Genomic DNA, 22,837 nt, shown 5'->3' on the forward strand with positions numbered 1-22,837 from the left:
CGAACATGCAGTAGCTGTGGTGCTCTGCAGTCTGTTTGTGTGAGCGTCTTTGCATAATAAGGTTTTATGAACTGCACTAATTGGGTTTACTGACACTGCTGATCTGTTCTTAAGCTTTTCACGTGTTGCAATTTTTGCAATGCTAATACGGGGCTAAATTCCTGGTTCACACCCCTTTGAGTACCAACTGAAAGTGTTAGATCTTACCCATTCTTGTATAGTCTCAGGGTGTTATTTCTTCAGTTGCTACATACATGCTTCATAAACCACATTTTTCTTCATTATTGAAGAAACACACTGATAGGAACTTACTCAGAGGAGACTAACCTTTAAAAGCAAAAGGGTATAATGAAATAAATTCTGGTACTTTAAAATACACTCAGTAGGGAATTCCCTGGCGGTCCAGTGGTGAGGGCTCTGAGCTTTCACTGCTGAGGGCTCGGGTTCAATCCCTGGTCGGGGAACTAAGATCCCACAGGCCGCACGGCACAGCCAAAATAAAATTAAATTAAATTAAAAATTAAGAAAAATACACTCAGTAAATCAAAGTAAATGAGAAATCACTCCAAGAGCAGTCCTGCAATTTGGTTATGTTTTAGTGAGTAGATATAATTCTTCAGAAATTGGCTACAACCACTGACTTATAATTAATGTAGCCAGGCACTAAAAAATATGCTGTCTTCACTAAATTAATGTGTCCTTGAAATCATGTTTATTCAATAAACTGTGCAATAGAGAGTGATTTCCTTGTTAGCAATACATTTTATGGAAATAACACTTAGTGGTAGTAAAGACATTAGGCTGGAAATCACATCCTTGTCTGGGTTCTGCCCCTTACAAGCTCGGAAACAGGGCAGTCACTACATTTATCTATAATCCCATCTATAAAAAGGAGAAGTTGGATTAAATTTCCCATAAAGAGTTTTCCAAATCTTGAAGTGTATGGATTCTTCAACTTTTCAGTCTCAGTTAACAGCCTCATGTGTCCTATACACAGGCCAGAGGATAGCTGCATGCTGATATGTCCTTATGAATTTTTTTTGTTTCTTTCTAAATGTGCTCCTTAGTTGTTTGTGTATTCTCTGAGTGATTTTGTAGTTGATCTTGGTATTATTTATTTCTTTTAGAACCTCGGTTCAAGGGACTAAGTCTTATTTGTATGAAGAAGTTGCATTGTTTTGTACTTTCTGGCAATTTTCTTGTAACACACAAATCAAGTAATTACTATATTAGTATATACTCATGACAAACTTGAGTGTTATTTTAAGAAACCTTTCAAAAATATTCTTTTCAAGTACTGAGAATGTGTGTTATATATGCATTTAAAAGAATCACATGCAAATAATCTGTCTGGAAATCCTGTAGTAACTTAGTGGATATGAAATGAATATTATTTGATTGAAATGTCTCCTTTCCCTGCTGTTTTAATCTTGAAAGCAAAACCACAAAAACTAGTGAATCAACTGTATTTATTTGTTTATGTATCTATATGTCTGTATCTATATGCTTTTGTACTAATATATTGAGGTATTCTGAGAAGCAAAAAAGCAGAAACTGGAATGAGATAAAGTTAAAATACATATTATTTTCAGGAATAATTATTGTGTCATTATTAAAATAGATTTATTTTTACTCATACTTAAGATTTCTATTCCTGAGAATATTTTAGCATTTAATATGTTTAAATTGTGCTTTATTATATCTAAATATCTTTCTTTAATATTTTATAATATAGCAATCAAAAGTATGATTCTAAATTTATATTATTTTAATACTTGTCTTAATGATTGCCATAGATGAAAAAGATATGCAAATTCAAATTTAAGAAGTGCATCATTGGCTACTGATTACTGAACCATCATGCCAATTTTTTAAAAACCCATCCACCAAGTTTAGATGTTCATCTTCATGTTCTGGATATTTGGTTTTCAAAACAACTTACTATTTGCAATGTCCTTATGCTATCATTAACCAGTATTTCATGGTACAACATGTGCTTCAGATGAAGCTCATCATTAAATGTAGCGGGTATAAACCCATATTTTAAGCAGCCTTATTGAAAATTATGAATTTGCTTTTGCATATTTCTTTGTAGAGTTGATTAGTTCATCATTCTTTATGTGGCTAATGAAGAACTCATATTAGGCATAGAAGTGATATCCCTTTTCTTATTTTTCACTTATGCTTGTGTAATTATTAGTGTTTTCTTCAATCCATGGTATCAGTTAGCAATAATTTTAAAGTCAATTGCCTATTTTCACTAGAGTTAGTTTAATCAAAACTAATTATTATAACTTGAAAATTCACCTGAGTACAAATCACAGTACACTGAATGCAAATGAATTCAGCATCACTTGACCATTCCCTGTTGTGGCTTCTTCTCTTCCCATAGCATGCCTTTCATGCATGACCATCATCTACTACTTATGGACATAGTGAGAGTGCCAATATCATTCCATATATTATTAGCAAAGCTTAATTTACTTCTTATATTTAGCTAAGAATTCTATATAAACGTAAAGATTCTAATATTTTCTTCCTACACCCAAATGGATGTACATACCCCACTTTGTTAGCTACTGCTCTAATCTTGCTTCTGCTCACGGGCCCTCACTTAATTGAGGTACAATACAGTCGATTACAGTTATACTTACTAACTTATAACCAACCTGCCCCCCGATATTAGACCCATGTAACTTTCATTGGAGTCACATGATGACAGATAAAACATCCCATAATTTTATAGAAATGGAAAAATTGAATTTGAAGTTTTACAGAAAGTTGTAAAATATATTCAGTTTGCCTGAACAAGTAAATGTCCAATGTGTTCACATCAGGCTTGAATTTGGGAGAACCACAGTTGAAAGAAACATTTGCATAAAAATTTGTCAGGTAGCAAAAACTCATCTCTTAATCCAGCTTTTTAAAAAAAATTTAGTTACACTTATATAGAATTGAACTTAAAAAAAAATGAGTGAACCACAGAGAGTGAGGGTGGATTAGATGATGCTATTTTCTTCTAAGGATTAGGAGCCCAGAGCCACTCTTTACTTCCTGTTCATATGTCATTACCTGTGGCCATTTCCTGTTATCTTCATCCATTCAACTTTTGAGGGATCGCTGGGAATCATTTACTTTCATTTACTTGAGTAAGGTTTGTATAAATGACTTGTTATTGTCATAAGTATGTGGCCTTTTTAATGTCCTTTTTTAAACACATAATTTTAGTTGAGTGAAATTGCCAGTTGATAAGGTGTTTATTTTCAAACAAACATGTGATGGCTATGGCTTTATGCACAAAGGACAGTTTCTGAATTTCCAATCTCAGGTGCATAAATGAACATTTTAGTTATCTATCATGGAAGTGTCTGCACGAACATACACTGACCAAAATTTTTAATATCCAAAAATTGTCAGTATCAATCATAATTGTGAATTGTACATCTCGTCTAAAATGTATACATTCTCTTATCCTAAGAAAGACAGAGAGAGAATGAAAAAAGAGGGTAGGTGGGGAACGAGAAAAGAGAGAGAGGGGGTGAGAGAGAGAGAGAGAGAGATTGAATAAACCAACTTTTAACGTATTGGAGGATGATAATAGGGGAACTGATCACTAGCTGGTCTGTATAAATTTTTAAAAGTACATTTTAACCTGAGGGTGTTTGTTTGCAAAATATTCCTATTTTAAGTATTCTAATACCTTGTCAAAGTATTTTATTACAATTTCATTAAATAAAATTTATTTAAATCATCTTCCCCTAATACATTCTTGTTAACAGTATGACATCTCACCATTTTTTTAGGATTAAGAAAGCAGTAAGATTTTTTTTTTTCAGTTTCTTTGGCAGCAGGAGATGTCATATACATCCCACAGTGTGTGTGTTTAATAGTTGTTTCTTTTCCTTTCTTTTTATTTTTCTACTGAGAATCAGGCTGCCTGCTTGCCTCCTTATTCATTCTTGAGATAAATGATTTGGGACAATCCACCCAGACCCTGCCCAAGCATGCCCCCTTTCCGAGTGGTTCTAAACTATACAATGTAGTAAAGCAGTTTGCCTAAGACCTTGTTCAACTGAAAGACACCAGAGAAAGTAAATTTCTTGTTTTCTTTTCATAATAATATGTAGCTGATTGTGCAAATACACATGCTTTACCCCATTGTAAGTGGCAACATTTATTGATGAGATAAAGGAATGATCTTTCAAAATTCACTTCTCAAAATAGCTTTCTCTCTTTTTAAACTATTTATATTATTATTTTTGTTGAAATTTTATAGTGTCTTTGTATCTAAAACATTTATTATTTTCAAAAGAATTCTATTTTATATTTCAGGAATATACAATAGATGTTTTCTTTCGACAAAAATGGAAAGATGAACGGTTAAAATTTAAAGGTCCTATGAACATCCTTCGACTTAACAATTTAATGGCCAGCAAAATCTGGACGCCAGATACCTTCTTCCACAACGGGAAAAAATCAGTAGCACATAATATGACAATGCCAAACAAGCTTCTTCGAATCCAGGATGATGGGACTCTGCTATACACAATGAGGTATGTGTTCAGGTTTGACATGTTGCCTTTAAATACTGAGGAATCTGTGTATTAACCAACCAGCCAACCTAGCTGTCAAGTATTAGCAAGTTGAACATTTTCATAACAGATTATTGAGGTAACCAGAATATGCTTTATAAATGCTTTGATATTTAAAAAATAAAGGTTATGAGTTTGACACTCATCTTAGTGTGTTAAAGCTTAAAAATTGCCTTAGCTGTTAAGAACTGATTTTTTTTTGGCAGTTTACTTTTCATACTACATTTTAGTTAAGTACAACTTTAATAGTATGATTTAAATTTTTCTTTATACAAGCACATAATTTTATTTTTAATATCTCATGAAATATCCCATCAAATTTTTAAGTGATTCTTAAGCAAGTTTCACTTAATTTAATATTTTAATCCTTCTTATGAAGGGAGAAAAATACTTTTATAACCTCAGAGATGTCATGTGACATCAAGTTCGGATGATTCGATCTTGAAAAATTATCGGAAGAGATATACAGTTGTTGACTCAAATCACTGTTCCATTTGAACTCTTCTCATGAATTAATCTTTCTAAAATAAGTTACTTATATCACGTAACAAAGAAAACAATCACAAATCTAATAAAATGGTGTATAATATAAAAGGTAAATGTTTGATAAAGACTTTAAAACGTAGATAACTTTCATCAGCATCGTATATAGACAGATGTGTATTCCAAGCATTTGATGTACTATTTCATATGAAATGTTAAGTGTTGGATTTCAATTGTGAAAGTTATTTAAGAAGGGGCAATAATACAGTCCTGATCTTTAAAGAAAAAAACTCTTAAGTTCTCATTGCTAAATGACCATTGCCTAAAATGCAAGTTAGCTATTCTTTCTGCTTCTCTCTCTGAATCTAGCAATATAGATGCCGTATCCCCCTTGATTTTACACGTTAATTAGTCCTGTGAATTAAGACAATGATTGGAAATTTGGGGTTTGGAAAAATATTGTGTAGGGTTCTACTTAAATACTCTCCTGGAAGTATATAAGCTATAATTAAATTGTTGGTTACATTTGTTTTGCTCATTGTCAGAGATTCTTCCGTAAGTTCAGTTTAGTCCCTATTTTATCTAATTTACCTTTGTCTGAAATGGAACAGTTGATAATTTTCTTTAAAACAAATTTGCTATGATTACTCTTTAATGTGATCACGTATATACAAAAAAAATATTTCTTTAACATTCATAACCTGTGCCCATAATTTGAATAGTCCAGTCTCAACAAGATATTTCTATATATGTAACTATGTCTATATTTATATTTATTTATAGAAATATTTATATTTCTATATATGTATCTATATACAGTATATGATGTTCATTTACAACTTACATAATTTTGAAGGGTGCTTCTCTGAGGCAATACTGAATTCCTATATCAATTTTGCTATATGGTTATTGATGGAATGTTGGGAGAAAATAGCATTCTTTTTATGACAGAGGTTTTTTTCATTTTTTTCTTTAAGATTTCAAATGTTAATACTGAAGTTAATGGGAAAATAACTTTCAAAAATGTGTACATAACTTCTTAACTAACCATATAGTACAAAATGCTTAAAGTATATTTTTAAATAAATATTGTTACTTGAACTCAGATTTTGTAGGTGCAAATGTCTTCTGAAGGATCACCTAAATGTGAAAGAACAAAAGCGTATTTAAATGTGAATTAGCCTCATCAGATGCCCTAATGAGGGTCCTACCTCATCATTAATTCTGTTGACCACAATAAGTAGTGATTTATCTTGACTTGCCAATTTATGTAAACAAAGAGTGGAATTTTGACTTTTAGGCTTACAGTTCAAGCTGAATGTCCAATGCACTTGGAGGATTTCCCAATGGATGCCCACTCATGTCCTCTGAAATTTGGCAGCTGTAAGTATGGGGACGAAGGTACATGGTTTGGGTCAATAAAATCAGGGATAGCAGCACAACTTAATTGTATACTTTCTTCTCATATGATGGGATGCTTAATACTTGCCCAATAAGATGCAGAAATAAAAAACATACTGATTTCCCTCAAGTAATCAATTGGCTAGCCCTATTGTACTCTCAAATATCATATCTTAATCATTGTGTTTAATTGTCATTTGCTTTACTGCTAATAAAGAACACCCTGTGTTTTTATCAACGTGAAAAAGTAGACTGGGAGCTCCTTGAAGGTCAGGACTATGTCATTTACCTTCTTTTTCAAGTGCTAACCCATTAAAAATGCAAAATAAATGGCTTTTTTTCAACTAAGAATGAAATGTTAAGGATAGATTCAATTGTTTGTTAAAGTAGCGATCAGCCTGTTGCAAATGGCAACAGAGAATAGGTGCAAAAAAAAAGCTGGATCTCTAATTACCTTTCTGCTTTCTAATAATGGAAGGAAAGTTTCTTTCTAAAATAAATTTGAAGGAGATGATGTAAGTCGATTGCTACATGTGGGCGCTTTCTGTGTACATAAAATATTTCAGAAAAGGCTCTGTGCGTTTGGCTGTTCTTTAGGTCACTGAGGTTGTATCTTATATGTCAAGCAGAAGCATTAGCTCTCCCAGAATAATTGAAAAGAGGGAAGGTCAAATCATCTCCCTAGGCCCACAGGGCATTCAGGGCAGGTTCAGGATAAATTCATGGACACAGCTAAGCAGCTTCTCTCTTTTGTGTGTTCCATAGCCTGACCTTTTCAGAAACCTTTGCTCTTGCTGGCACCTCCATCTTTGTCCATTCTGGGTAGTTTTGACTTTTCATTCTCTTTCATGCAGTGAAATGCAGTACTCTCACCTGACACAAATATGTATGACTGAATAATGTGCCTTCTCCCCACAGACTGTATCAAGTGAAAGAAAAGAGAATGGTGGCTAATATGAATGCAAAACCCTCTAATTTTATTGATGGCCATAGTTTTGTGGAATGAGAAGTTCAATCTTGTTTGTTCTGTTCAATCTTACGAAAGGTGTCAGCTCTCTATTTTCTTTGAGAATCTCCTCTTTGTTTAGCTATAAAGTCTTTTTTCTTTCCACGGAATCTATCACTTCAGTACTGGCACTTCTTCGAAGATTATTTAAGATAATCATGTTATAAAAGTAAACACGATGCTGGAAAAACTACAGCAGATGCAGCAGAGAAAAACTCATTTGCATTGCATAAATGGCATTAAATAGAAAAGTGAAAAGCCTTCATACCAAAGAAAGGATTTATTCAAGATGCAGTAATGGTCTAAGAAGGAAAGGCATTTTTCAGTGGACAAGTTAGTGCCATTAAGACACCAAATATAAATGACGTATGATGTCTCAATTCTGAATTTGAAATAAATACACCTGAAAATATTTTAAATGAAATTTTAAAATCCCTTAGAGTGCATCTTCAGAGTAGTGTAATATTGTACATTTGAGAATATGGTTTTCTGTATCAGAAGTGATGCAGGCAACACACAGAGCTTACTGTTGGGCATTTTTTATTGAAGCAATTGTTTTTGTTTAGTTTTCTCTATATTTATTTTCTGACACATTGAGTAAAAAAGTTGTATATTATTTTATTTATCCTTGCCAATAGTAGGTACTTGAGACATAGTGTTAATAGTATGGACACGAGCATGGTGTATAGACTAACAAGCCAACCCAAAACTTAAAATGCTGGCATAACAAATTTTAGCAGAAGCAGCCATGACTTTTTCTTCTAGTCATTTACTCCTCACTTATTTAAAAAACTCTCTTGTGTCCCCACAAATGATAGAATTTCTGGAGCTTTTTATCATTGTTCTCAAATAAAAGAAGCATTTTTCTACTAATTTAAAATTTTGAATTCATTTTCATTTTGCGTTATTCCCATTGCCTCACATCTTTATATAATTCCTTGCTGTTTAATTTGATTTAAAACGTCCTGAATGGAAATCTAAGAGTATTCTGGGCATCATCCCAAAAGAAATTATAAATTTTCTTTTTGGATAAAAATGATTTGGGGATTGTTTTGGTTATCAAATATTAAGAATCAGTCAGTATGCATTTGATGTTTAATGCAGATTAGGACTTAAAATGGATTATTGCATAAAATTAAATAAAATTATTTAATGGAAACCTAATCTAGATATGGAATTTATAAAGAAATTTGTCTTTCTCTCCTTTTATACTTCACTGAAAAATCACAATGGTCTCCAAGTTTATATGTGTGATGGTAGGCCAGGAAATGCCTCTAATCTGCATTGCATAACTTTCTGCTCTCTCTTCTCTCACCAGACCCCCAATCTAAAAAACATTCCTGCCTAAAAAATGAAATTAAATAATTGCTTTTTTATAAAAGACATGGGCAGGATCAGTCATTTTCTTTAACATATTCTTAGGCTTCTATCCAGATTTCCATCTTTCATAACAGTAAATAACAGGATTAAAATATTATGAGTTTATTGATTAATCTAGCAAGAATGAAGTGAGAACATTTTCCTCGTGACAGGCATTGTGCCAGGTGCAAGAAGTATAGATATGAGTAAGATAGAGTCTCTCCCATTAGTCTCTTACTAGTTTCTTTAAAATGTCACCTATGTTTGTAGAGTTTCATCTTCTCTTATTTATGTTTAAAGGTAAACATCAAAATTCAAAAGTTGAATTATTATAATTGCTTAAAATAAAACCTCATAATTTATTAAGATCCACAACTACTGAGTACTCTGAGGCCTTCTGATATGAACTGGAGCATGTGATGTCTTTTTGGTTTATTAAATTCTGTGTCATTTGAAATTTTATTGAAGAGAAGGCCACTTGATGATCTGCAAATGCATTGTTAGTTCTACACATTACTAATGTTACTTATTTATACATAACAGTAGAATCGTCAATGATTAACTAATTGAAATTAATTAATAAAAATTTAGACCTTAGGGTAACTGAATTCATTCATATGCAAGCTGTAGGAATAGATCTGCTATTAAAACAAGTACATATATATACATATGATGATATGAAGTATGTATAATTATATACATACATACATACTTTTTCAGAATGCTGTTTCAAAAATTGTTTCACATAATATAATTATTTGTGGATGTAGGTGTATACATGTATTTCACTGATATTAACATTTACTAGTAACATTCTGAAAACCAGACAACACTGTGGTATGTCATTAAAAGACCACACAGTGAATAAGACACAACGTTCACTTTATTGTAACTAATGCTTAAGTGGGAATGGATTTGTGATCACAGACTTTAGATCAAGGTAAGTACCAGAACCACCCCAGAACAATGGTATTAACCTAGAAAACCTATTAGATGGCAGGTAAATGAGCTTTTCCAGTGTCCTGGAGAGCTAGAGGCAGAGATATTGCTGGAGACGGCTGGTTCTTTCTCTCCCTCAATTGAAAATGTGACTGTGATGCTGAGTTTTGCTCAAGGACCAGGAGTAACTAATATTTCTAAACATTCCCTTGAGCAAAAGTGCATAGAAGTTCTTTGAAAGGTCAGTAGTACAGCTGGAATTGTCTGGTTATTCAACTGTGGAGAGACTCTGCCCGCATGGAGAGGTCAGCTGTTCCCCCTACAGGTGCAAGGGAAATGCCAGGGCCAGAGAAGTACTGAGACAAGATAGGCTGCCTGCCCTCCAGCGTTAGAGTCATCTCACTTCTGCTTAGTTCTGTATCCTTGGCCAAATAAATCAGAAAATTATACTTGGTCTGTATGTGATTTGTCTCCTCCTGCCAATCCATAGCTTAATTAGGATGCTATGCAAGTATAGTTCAGTGAGATCTGTGTGCATTAATTAATTTTAAAATGAACAGGTTTAAAAAAGTGTTTTCAACTTACGAAACTATAGCATTCTGAATTATTTTGCATATTCTGCAAAATTCTCATCCTTCTAATGAAATGCATTGTATTATGATAGTTAAGTCATTTAATTCTTAACTAGGTGAACGTTTTGAAGAAAAACCTACAAAACTAACTACAAAAATAATACCTAAAATAAACACAATACTTCTCATCATTATTCTCACATGGACGTAAGTTTTTCATGAGTGATTATTATTTCTAAATAAACTGGTTAAATGGGGCTTGGGCATTCATAACCTGTTTACTGCAATGCCATCATCTACTACCTTGGGAATATGGAGGATGTGTTAACCATCTCAGGGCCCAGTGATTTTTGCAGGATCTAAAGAGAAATTTGCTCTTCATCTCTCAAAGTGGTTACAGTGAAAATACTCTTGTGGTCATGGTTGTCTCTCTTGGTCTGCTTCACACCCTTCATATTGAAGTTGTAAATTTCAAAGACACTTTTTTGCCCTAAAAAATATCAATTTTTATAGTAAACAATAATTCTATGAAATATGCAACCTTTGATGCTGGATGTTATTGATAGTTCTTACTAAAATGCTTAAAAAGATTTTTTTCCTGATTTCCTACAGATGCGTATACAACCTCAGAGGTCACTTACATTTGGACATACAATGCATCTGATTCTGTACAAGTTGCTCCTGATGGCTCTAGGTTAAATCAGTATGATCTGCTGGGCCAATCAATTGGGAAGGAGACAATTAAATCCAGTACAGGTTAGTAAAATGAGTCTAAAGAAAAGCTAGTTCCTAAGAAGATTAATGGGTTAACGTCGTTGGAAATGTGTCAGTTTGCTTAAAACCTTTTGTGCCCAAGGTCTAAGAAGAGGCAGCAGACTGTGCTTGGGAGCTTTTTAGAAATTCAGAATCTCAGGCCTGACTCCTTACTAAGTCAGAATCTGCATTTTAACAAGATTTCAAGGAGATACCAAGATGTGCATTAAAGTTTAAAAAACACTAGTCTAACTTATGCTCCCAATTCAAAACATGTGTGTCTTTTGAGACAAGCCAATTTTACCTTCACACAGTGTTACAATTTCCCTCACTTTCTAATTCTTTTCCCCCTATTCTGGATAAGCTATGACTATTCAACTCTTGATTATGGATAATTACTATTGGTCTGTGTGGGAAAGCTAAAGCCCTTTCTAAGAAAAAGCAGCTGTATGAACGAATGATCTCACATCTGGCAGATGTAAACCCAGAGAGCAGAAGGGAAGGTAGCTATGAGTATCAGATAGAACTGACCTCACTATATTAGAGCAGACATTAATACATAAATTCAGAATTTGTGACAAGATTAAAAGTAGAAAATCTGGGCCAGGAGATCAGTCTTGGAGATGTGGTCAGAGATCAATACTTTAAAGAGCCGGAGAGGACTGGACTGGAAACAGTCAAAACAGAGGCTTGAGGTTGGGACCAAAGGGGATGAGAACCTGAGCAAGTAAGATAATCCATGGTCAGAGAGCATTTATGAATCCTCTATCCCTTGGTCAGTAAGCATGACCTAGAGAGAAAAACAAATTCCACACGATACACATGCCATTCAAATTTTTTGGTCATATGAAAATTTTCTTTTAAATACTCTTGCTATGCTAAGTGGGCATTTTAATGTTATATACTTTCCATGTCATATATGGGGCAAATTCTTTCCTTTTTTAAATCAGGGACTGTTCTTTGCCTAATCCCTTCCATTTCCAAAATGTTCAAACTATTGACTATTACAGTTTCTTAAGCTTCTTAAATTTTTCTTCTAGGTGAATATACCGTAATGACAGCTCATTTCCACTTGAAAAGAAAAATTGGGTATTTTGTGATTCAGACATATCTGCCTTGCATCATGACTGTTATTCTCTCCCAAGTGTCATTCTGGCTTAACAGAGAATCTGTGCCGGCAAGAACTGTGTTTGGTGAGTGAATAACTACATACTTTGCTGTACAGCACATTTTGTTTCATGGCTTTCTTTCAAAAGCATTATCTCTCTTGATCTTCACCCCAGTAGTTTGTGGTGTGCAGAGCAGGGAGTATTCGTTTTGCCTTATAGATGAGGAAACTGAGGCTCAGAGAGGTACAATACAGAGTCAGTGTCACATTCTTAAAAAGGAATATAAGAAGTTCTAAAATCTTCTGAATTACATTGTCTTCTTTCTGTTAAATCATTTTGTTTATCAATGTTTCTTTCCACGTTAGTATAAGGAGAATATTCTTAGAGATTTTAATGTAAAGTATAACAGTACCATATTTCTAAGCTATGTTTATTTTATTTTATTTCATTTCATTTTTTTAGTTTGGTTTTTAGATGAACAAAAATGACCTTAGTACTTTAAGTGACAGAGAATAAGGGAGGAAGGGAAAGAGAAGGAGAAAAAGACTCCCTCATTCGCTACCAGTAGTGTGTTTAATAACAAAGTTAATTTTCTTGATTTAAACCATGCAGGGGAATTTGGTTACTGCTTTTTGGCTATATGAACTAGGATGAGTACATTTTGTGACAAAGTAGATCACCTTTGTGTATTTGGTCCACTCATTCATCTAGGAAAGCTTTATTGAGAATCTACTATGTTGGATATGGCATCAGACCCTAAAGGTTCAAAAACATATAAAATTCAACTATCTCTGTACAGTGGAGGGCACTGCATTCAACTATCTCTGTACAGTGGAGGGCACCAGGATAAGCAGGAAAGATAATGGCAACACAAGATGAAATCATTATAAAAGAGGCACATACAAGCCATTAAAAAAGACAGCAGCATGGATCCTCCCTAAAAGGACTGATTAAGTAGCTGAGTCAACATTCGAGCTAATTCTTGAAGGATAAGTAGGAGTTTCCCAGACAGATGATATGGGACAAGAATCTTAGCCAAAAAAGGATAAAGTGTGCAGTGACATTGAAGGATGAAAGAACATAGTGTATTCAGTGATAGTGAGCTGTTTCAGTGTCAGTTGATATACATACAGATAGAAGTATAGCTTGAGGCCTAATGGGAAGTCCTTGTAGGCCATGCTAAGATAGTGTACCTTTATCTTATAGACTACAGCGTTTTGAGACTATAGACATGTGTAAGCTCTTAGAACAATGACTGGCATTTAATATGTGCTATATAACTGTTGGCTATTCTTATTATCAATGGAGAAAAATCAATTTTATTCTCAGTACTAGCAAAGAATAATTCAAAAGGAAATTTAAAAAATTATTTCATTTATAATGGTATCCAAGATAATAAAATACCTAGAAACAAATTTGACCACATAGGTAAAAGACTTGTCCACTAAAATCTATAAAACTTTGTTGAAAGAAATTAAAGAAGACCTAATTAAATGGAAAGACATCTCATGTTTTTTTGAGAGGAAGACAATACTGTTAAGATAGGAATTATCCCCAAAGCAATCTATAGATTGAATTCAATACCTGTAAAAAATCCAGTGGCTTTTTTTTTTTTTTTTTTTTTTTGCAGAAATTCCAATCCTCAAATTCATATGAAATTGCAAGGGGCTCCAAATAGCCAAAACAATATTGAAAAAGAAAAAAAAAATTCGCTGGACTCATACTTCCCAGCTTCAAAACCTAGTACAAAGCTACATTATTCAAAACAGTGTGGTAGTGGCATAAGAATGGACATATAGACCAATGGAATAAAATTGAGAGTCCACAAACAAACAAACAACTATGGCCAATGGATTTTCAACAAGGGTGCCAAGACCATTCTGTGGGGAAATAGTAGTCTCTTCACCAAATGGTGCTGGGACAGCTGGATGACCACCATGTGCAAAGGAATGAAGCTGGACCCCTACCTCACTCCAGATACAACAATTAACTCAAATGGATACAAAGCATTAATGTAAAATCTAGAAGTATAAAACTATTAGAAGAAAATATAGGATAAATCTTTATGACTTTGGATCTAGCCATGGATTCTTAGGTTTGACATCAAAAGCATGAGTAACAAAGAAAAAATAGATAAATTGGATTTCACTAAAATTGAAAACTTTTGTATCTCAAATAACATTATCAATAATGTCAAAAGACAACTTACGTCTGGGAGAATATATTTGCAAATTATATACCTGATAAGGGTTTAATATCCTGAATAAATAAAGAACTCTTACAACTCAAAGACAAAAAGACCAAAAACCTGATTTTAAAAAATGGGCAAAGAACTTGAACGGACTTTTTTCTAAAGAAAATACACAAATAGCAAACAAGCACAAGAAATGATATATATCATTATACATTAAGGCAACACAAATCAAAACCACAATAAAGTACATTTTATGCATACTAGGATGGCCATAATAATTAACAAAACAAAAGGACATAAATATTGGAGAGAATGCAGAGAAATAGAAACATTCATATTGCTGGGGGAATATAAAATGGTACAGCTTCTGTGGACAACAGTTCAGCAGTTCCTCAAAAGATTAAACATAGGATTACCATATCATCCAACAATTCCACCTCTAGGTATTACCTAAGATTAATGAAAACATATGTTTACATGGAAACTTGTACACAGGTATTTATGGCAGGATCATTTCTAATAGTCAAAAGATGGAAACAACCCAAATATCCTTCTGTGGATGAATGGATAACCCAAATGAAGTATATACTTACAGTAGAATATTATTCATCTATAGAAAGGATTAAATACTGATAACATGCTACAACATGTATGAATCTCAAAAACGTCATTCTAAGTAAAAGAAGGCAGATGAAAAGGGTCACATATTGTATGATTCCTTTCATATGAATTATCCAGAATAGGCAAATCCATAGACAGGCAGCAGTTTAGTGGTTGCCAGTGGATGGATGCAGGGGAAAATGGGAAGTGATTTTGTAGTAAGAACAGGGTGTTTTAGGGTGATAAAAAAGTTTTGAAACTAGAGAGAGATGATGGTTGCAGAACACTGTGAATGCATAAATGCCACTGAATTGTACACTTTTAAATAATTCATTGCATATTATGTGAATTTCATCTCCGTAAAATAATTTTTAAGTCATGAGTTAAAAAAAACAACATTGATGAGCACACCAAGGATTTCCCAGGATTTAGGAATCTTCTTAGATATCTATTTCAAAATTTGCAAATTATTGAATCAAAGACAAAAAAACTGATATGGCTAAAAATATGAGAAAACTTCCATTCAAATGACTTGAAAAATAAGGTTACATGATTTTCAGAGCATAAATAATACAGAAAATAAAGTTTTAGGGAAAATTACATAATAATTAATAACAGAAAGGAAATGATTAGGACAGAGTTGATATTCAAGAAAGATCTAAATTTATATATAAATATACAGCATATCAGATAAGATTAAATGATGAAGTATTTGCTTAATAAAGGTTGTAAGGAAAACAAAATATTGCATTGAGGTAAATAAAGACAGAGATTTTATAGCATAAATCATATAGAGGCATATGTTTAAAAAAAAAAACCAATAGAAGACTACCTAAGTATAAGGAGAGATAAATAGATGGATAAATATTTAACAGTGAATCAACAGAATGTGTTAGTATCTAGGCTGCTAGGTTCAACTATAACAAATGTACAAAAGTTTCTAAAGACTGATTATAAAAATAACACATACAAAGTTAAAAATCCAGGCTATACTTGAATGTGTAAATTCATTTGTGTATGAATGATTTACAATACAGGTTTAAGGACCCAAAAGTCATATTGTCATGTAAATATAAACTGTTAGGTGGTAAAGGCATTCTTAGTATTATCTCTACAAGTTATTCGGTGTAAAATTTGTAATAAATATAATTCCATGTGAGTGTATGTGTATATGTGTGTGAAAGTAAAAGCTAAAAATCCTACATCCCGTGTGGAATGAGATTTGAAACCTGCCCAGCCTCTCTATTCTCTACCCCCATTCTATCTTTCACTGTTTTCTGCCTCCTTAACATCATTCTCTGACCGATGCACAGCAGTTACCTAAGCAAAGTGTCTACCCTCTCCAAACTTCTCTCCCTGAATCCACAGTCAGGTCTACAAGCTGATTACCATTAAATCAGGTCTACAAGATATCATTAAATCATCTGCACTCCTCCTGCCTCAGAGGTTTTCTGTGGTGGGTAACCCCCCAAGTTAAAACAACAACAACAACAACAACAACTATTACAGTTAAGAAATTAATATGCCCTGGGACACAGATGCCAAATTTCTCAGCTTTTGAGGTCTGATTTCATGCTGTCAATAGAATAAGAAAACAGAGCAAATAAGACAGCAGGCAGAGGAGTTGAAATTAGAATGTGCACTCCTTTGATATTAGAAACTTTGTTCCATTGTATTGGGTTTTATCTATTCAGTTTTTTTTTTTTATATTGCATTTATTTTGTGGTTGTAGGGGCAGCCTGATATTTTTCAAAGATATTTCTTCAAAGGGGCTGCGTACATATCTTGCAATGATAGATGAGGAAAACCTCCTTTGACTTTCTCTGAGTGCTTACGTCCAGTTCATTCAACACCAACGAATACTTACTGAGCACCTACTTATCACATGGTTCTAGATGCTTGGGGTATGTCCTTGAACAAAACCAAACACCCTTATGATGAGGAAGTTGTTCTCTGTTGCCAACGGTACAAGAAAGCACTTGGGAAACTTCTAACCTTAAACCTCAGGTTTTGTGCTTTCAAGCCTCCTGTGACTAAACAATGTATTTGCAATGTACAAACCTCATTTTGTGTTTGTATAAACATATAGCTTATTTTGTGAAATTGTGGCTTATGGTTTTTTTAGTTGCTTAACATCCTTCAGAACTTCCTATAAATAAGAATAATGATAACGAGTTTGCTAATTATTGTCTGTATATTTGAAGCCAAATCATTTTTCAAATTGATAAGTTTATCTATGAATATATTACTACACATTAATATATGAACATATGAGTATATGAATAAGTTTATATATAAGAAATATGTACTGGTATTTCTGTCTTAATATTATATTCAGTATGGAATAGAGAGTTTTTTCTATTAAGAACTAAAACCAAATAACAAACATCTGTTAGGGTGTATGTTTGTCTGGTAAAAGAGTACAGGGAGTTCAGATGCCTTATACTGCAAAGTTTGTACATACAAAGTTCATTGCATTTGCAAGTGACTTACCTGCTTGTCTTATATTTTTGGAGTAATTAGAACTCCAGAAGGGATATGTTTGGATTGCTCATTTTTCTACTTAGATCACAGATTTCCATGATTCAGTTTGACTGCTTATGTTAGGGAATACAAAAGATAGTGGCTTGATTATATGAGGTGTTTCTTTTTTTTCATGTGAAAAAAATCCTCAAGTAGATCCTCCAAGACTAATATGATAATATCATGGGCATCTGGCAGTCTGTCTCTTTTCATCTTTCTTCTTTTATATCCCTAGCATGGAGTTTTTTTGCTTCATTGTCCAAAAAGGCTGTTGGTGCTCCAGGCATCACATTCATATCCAGGAACAGGAAGGAGTAAGCAAAAAGGGCAAAAGACCTCTTCCAGCTCTGTGTTTGCCATTAATGAGCTTTCCCAGAAGTCCCTTCAAGCAATCTCTATTTATATATTATTAGCCTAACTTGGTCTCATAACCGGAGAGTCTGAGAAATTGCCACCCTGAATAAATTCAGTGTTCCAATATTATGATTGACTAAATATTGGATTGGCAGCTAGTGGTTTCTACTACAATAAGAAGAAAAAAAAGAAAAAATAGCAGTTTGCTATGAAGGTCATGAAATGATTAGGAGCACATATTCTGGAATCAGAGCATAGGCATACCTTGTTTTGCTGTACTTTATTGCACTTTGCAGATGTTGCATTTTTTACAAATTGTAGGTTTGTGGCAACCGTGCATCAAGCAAGTCTATTGGTGACATTTTTCCAACAGCATTTGCTCATTTCATGTCTCTGTGTCATATTTTGGTAATTCTCACCATATTTCAAACTTTTTTATTATTATTATATTTGTTTTGGTGATCTGTGACTAGTGACCTTTGATGCTACTACTGTAAAAAGATCACAATTTACTGAGGGCTCAGATGATGCTTAGCATTTTTTAAGCAATAAAGTATTTTTTAATTAAGACAATACTATTTCTCACTTAATACACTATAGTATAGTGTAAACATAACTTTTATATACACTGGGAAACCAAAACTTCCACGTGACTTGCTTTATTGTGATATTCACTTTATTGTGGTGGTCTGGAACCAAACCTGTAATATCTCCAAGGTATGTTTGTATCTTGGTTCAAAATCTGGCTCTTCTATGATCAAATTAGGTAAGCTATGGAAAGTCTTTTTAACCTCTTTGTACCTTAGTTTCATCCCTCTGTAAAACTCGGATTATAATATCTACCTCATGAGGTATTTTAGGGAATCAACACACACACACATACATTCATAGACACATGGAACACTTAGAACAATTCTGGCACATAGTAAATTCTATGTAATCGTTTGCTATTATTATTACTATTTATTATCTAATACTTAATTCTCTCCTTCTTATAAATAAATAGGTAAAGAGTGGTCAGATCTTGTTTTAGTTTAGTTTGGATATCCCAAGATGGCATATTTTGGGAGTTACGAACTCTATAAACCTCTAGGTAAGAGGTACCTGGGCAGTTATCCAGCTTCTTTGATATTCATATCATCAGTGTTCAATTGTTTGAAGGGAATTTCAGAATTTTTGATATTCCCGTATTTAAGTGAAATATGCCAGTGTGTATTCAGTTTTTAATCGAGTCTCCTTTATTATGTCAAATGAAGCTCAAGTCCAGCGGACTTAAGCCTCTTTGTTAACTTTATTCTTAATTAATCATGAGCTTGTACAGATAGCCATAAGAAACAACATCTTAGATGTGCATCCCATCTCAAAGTCCCATAATTAATTGAGTCTTACTGGTTAGACATGGGTCACATTCTTATCCCTGATACAATCATCATGGACAGGTTCACACCCCTCCTATGACCTCCCTTCCCCTAGCATCCACTCAGGCCTCTTTCTTATTTCATGAATATACTAGCCATTCACCTCTAAGGTTTGTCTTTTCCCTCTGCTTGGGTTTCTCTTTTCCCAGATATCTGTGTGGCTAATTCCTTCATTTCCTTCAGGCTTTTCTAAAATGTCATCTTCTTGAAGAGACCTACCTGACAACCTAACTTAAAAGTGTGAACTGCTTCCCAATCCTGAATCTTCTGCTCTCGCTGGTCCTATCCTATGTTTTTTTTTTTTTCCATTGCACATATCATCTTCCAATATTTTATAGAAAAAAAATATATTTTTGTTTAATTTGCCTCCCCGACAAGAATTTAAATTTCAAGAGGGCAGTTATTTTTACCTCTTTTTAAGCTGATGGTCAATTAAGTAGGTTAAACTGAGGCAATAAGTAAATGGAAAATGATTTTAGATAGATGATAGATAGATAGATAGATAGATAGATAGATAGATAGATAGATAGATAGATAGATAGATGATAGATAGATAGTATAGATAAACACATTTGTGAGTTCAACGAGAGTTAGGTTAGCAAAATTATAGAGACTAAAAGTGTCAAGTGGGGTACTTTCCTAATTTTTAAAATTAGGGAATCAGAGTGCTGTTTCCAAAAGAAGGTTGCATGGATACAGGGGAAAAAAAATAAGCAAATAAAACGTATTCATTGCAATAGGTTAGCCAACTGTGAAGTTTAGAAGGAACACAGGGCAGAGGGCTGTAATCACTCTGACACTAACTGTAAGTTCAGGGAGTTCACAAAACCACTTTCAGAGTTGATAATTCACTAGAATAACTCACAGAACACATTGAAAGCTGTTACACTCACAGGTATGGTTTATTACAGGGAAAAGATACAGATTAAAGTCAGCCACAGGAAGGAGCACATAGAGTAGAGTCCAGGCAAAGTACCAAATGCAGAGCTTTCATTGGCCTCTCCCCATGGAGTCAGGGACAGCAGTACTTTCCTGGCATTGATAATGTGACAGCACATATTGCCAAGCAGGAAACTCACCCGCACCTTGGTGTCCAGAGGCTTTACTGGGGCTCTGTCACATGGGCATGGTTGATTGGTCTTGTGGCTGATCTCAGTTTCCAGCTCCTCAGGAGGTAGAGCTGATATGGCACGTTCCCAAACTCCCACCCTAAATTCAACTGTCACTATTGGGCTGCACCAAAGCCCCCAGGCAAAGCCACTCTTATCAAGTGTGACATTCCAGGCCTAGAAATCACATCCCAGAAGCTGAGAGCAAAGGCCTGACCTCTCTTTGGGTGTGGTTAAAATTCTATATTATGGAAACTGTATACATTATAAAACCAAATATTAAATATTGAATTATTAGACTATCATTTTGAGTTACCAATATATCTGCTTTCTTCATACCTTTCTCAATATTGTCACTAGTCTTCTTCTTCCTCCCTTCCCTCATGCTTACCTTCCCTTTATCCTGTTGCCCTCATCATTGTCTAATTCCCTATAGGTCTCAACATTAGTCCTACTCTGGAGCATTTCTCCCCTCCACCAGCATGTCCGACAAGTTATTTAATATTAGAAATATCTTTTTTACAGTGGAATTGGTGAGTGAAAAACATGCTTCTTCATTTAGTTCAGGAAAGCTCTATAGAAAGTGGGCTCTGTGTACCCGTTACATGAAACACATACTATAGGTGATCATAAAAATGGCAGATAAGAAGAACATTCCACTTCAACTTTTGAGAAACCAGTCACCTACTGGGCAGAAAGTCCCTTAATAATGAGGTTATTGTAGTTTAATAAAGAGATAATCAAGATCTGAAGTAATAAATATAATAATAATAAAACAACTAATAATAATAAATAAAATTATTAAATAAAACAGCAAATAATGTTGAGCGCTTAACTACATGTTTGAAAGAATATTGCACCAAGAATGAAGAGAGCTTCTGTCAGGTTCTGATTCCACTTCTAGATTAAGCAAGCATGTAATCTCTGTAAAGTCTAGATTTTCTCCACTGTGAATAGATGTAAAACTTATGCTGTCCACCTCATTGGGATGCTAAGAGGATCCCTGAAACAATATGTGTACAGGTTTTATTAAATCTTAAAGTAAACATATACTTCTATTGTTTTATATATTCAACAAATAGCAAGTCTGAGTATTTTCTGAGAACCAAGGATACTGCAGAATGTGCTGTGAATCCAAGTGGTCTATGGATGAAGGCATGCAGAGATAGGAAAGAGCATTGCATAAGAATTGAGCAAAAAATCCAAGCAAAGAGAAAGTTGAACTCATAGAAACAGAGAATAGAATCTCGGTTGCCAGGGGCTGGGTGTGAGGGATTAGGGAGAGGCTGATAAAAGGGTTCAAATTTTCAGTTATAAGATGGATAAGGTCTGAGGATCTAATGTATAACATGGTAACTATAGTTGATAATGCTGTACTGTCTAATTGAAATTTGCTAAGGGAATAGAGCTTGTGTCTTCACCAAAAAGAAAGAAAAAAGGTAAATACGTGAGATGAGGTTAAGTAACTCTGTGGTGGGGATCCTTTCATAATGTATATCAATTCATCACACTGTACACTTTAAATATGTTACAATTTTATTTGCCAATTATACCTCAATCAAGCTGAAAAGAACTTTAAAAAGAGAGAGAAAATCAGAAAATCACCTGGATACAGCTTCAGCCTATCTAGGCGAAAGAATGGGGGCAGTCTTAGAAGGAGACATGGATGGTTTTAATTGGAAAGTATGGAGAAAGTGCCAGCAGGAGTAGAATGTCTGGGTGGTAGCAGGATATGAAACCAATGAACAGAAAGCCTGTGCAGGGCAAAGACAGTCTCTGCAAACCTCGTTCCAAATCCCTGTCTTCCACAAGGCATGGGCTGCAGAGTGCTAACAGGCTGCACACCTGGCATCCCAGAATTGACTTTGGCACAAGGCAGCACATGATAATCAGCAAGCTGCCAGCCCACCAGCCTCCCTCCCTCCTGCTGTTAGACCCATCCCCGTCAGCCACTGCCAATTAGGAAAGTGACTGCAGCAAAATACGCTAATAAGCCATGGCAAGGAAGATTAGAAAGCTTTGCTGGTCCAAGTCTAGGGTCAGGTTTAGAAGTTGTTTCAGGAATATAGGTGGCCTGCTTAAGCTTGATTGAGGAGAATGGATTATTAGTAAGGGCATAGGAAGAGAATTAAAAGTGTATGCTCTTATTTTGTCAGTGAATTTTTTTTTTTTTTTTAGATTCTTTTTCAGGACATGCAAATATCACTTCTATACAGTTATGACCATTCAAGTTATGAGGGCAGATTATCCAATCCCATTTCCTACACTGAAATCTATGCGGTCATAGTGATGAGAAAAAAATTTAAAAGCGCGTTTCGGAGCACCTCTATGGGTTACATACTGTGTTAGAAACTTCAAATTTAATCATTATTTAATTCTGAAAAAAATATATATCCCCAGTTAGGAAAGTAATTATCCCCCCTTT

The 22,837-nt window shown here is 34.1% G+C and overlaps 1 protein-coding gene across 1 annotated transcript in view; it reads left to right on the top strand.

Moving 5' to 3' along the window:
- The window catches only part of GABRA2 (gamma-aminobutyric acid type A receptor subunit alpha2), a 122,789-nt gene that overhangs the window by 69,474 nt on the left and 30,478 nt on the right, over positions 1–22,837 (top strand). Inside the window, exons 5-8 of the mRNA XM_068542238.1 lie at positions 4,333–4,553; positions 6,376–6,458; positions 10,965–11,108; positions 12,146–12,298. Coding sequence (XP_068398339.1) covers positions 4,333–4,553; positions 6,376–6,458; positions 10,965–11,108; positions 12,146–12,298 — 601 coding nt within the window. The remainder of the gene's footprint in view (positions 1–4,332; positions 4,554–6,375; positions 6,459–10,964; positions 11,109–12,145; positions 12,299–22,837) is intronic.

This window comes from Eschrichtius robustus, chromosome 4, assembly GCF_028021215.1.
Source record: "Eschrichtius robustus isolate mEscRob2 chromosome 4, mEscRob2.pri, whole genome shotgun sequence".
Lineage (NCBI taxonomy): Eukaryota > Metazoa > Chordata > Mammalia > Artiodactyla > Eschrichtiidae > Eschrichtius > Eschrichtius robustus.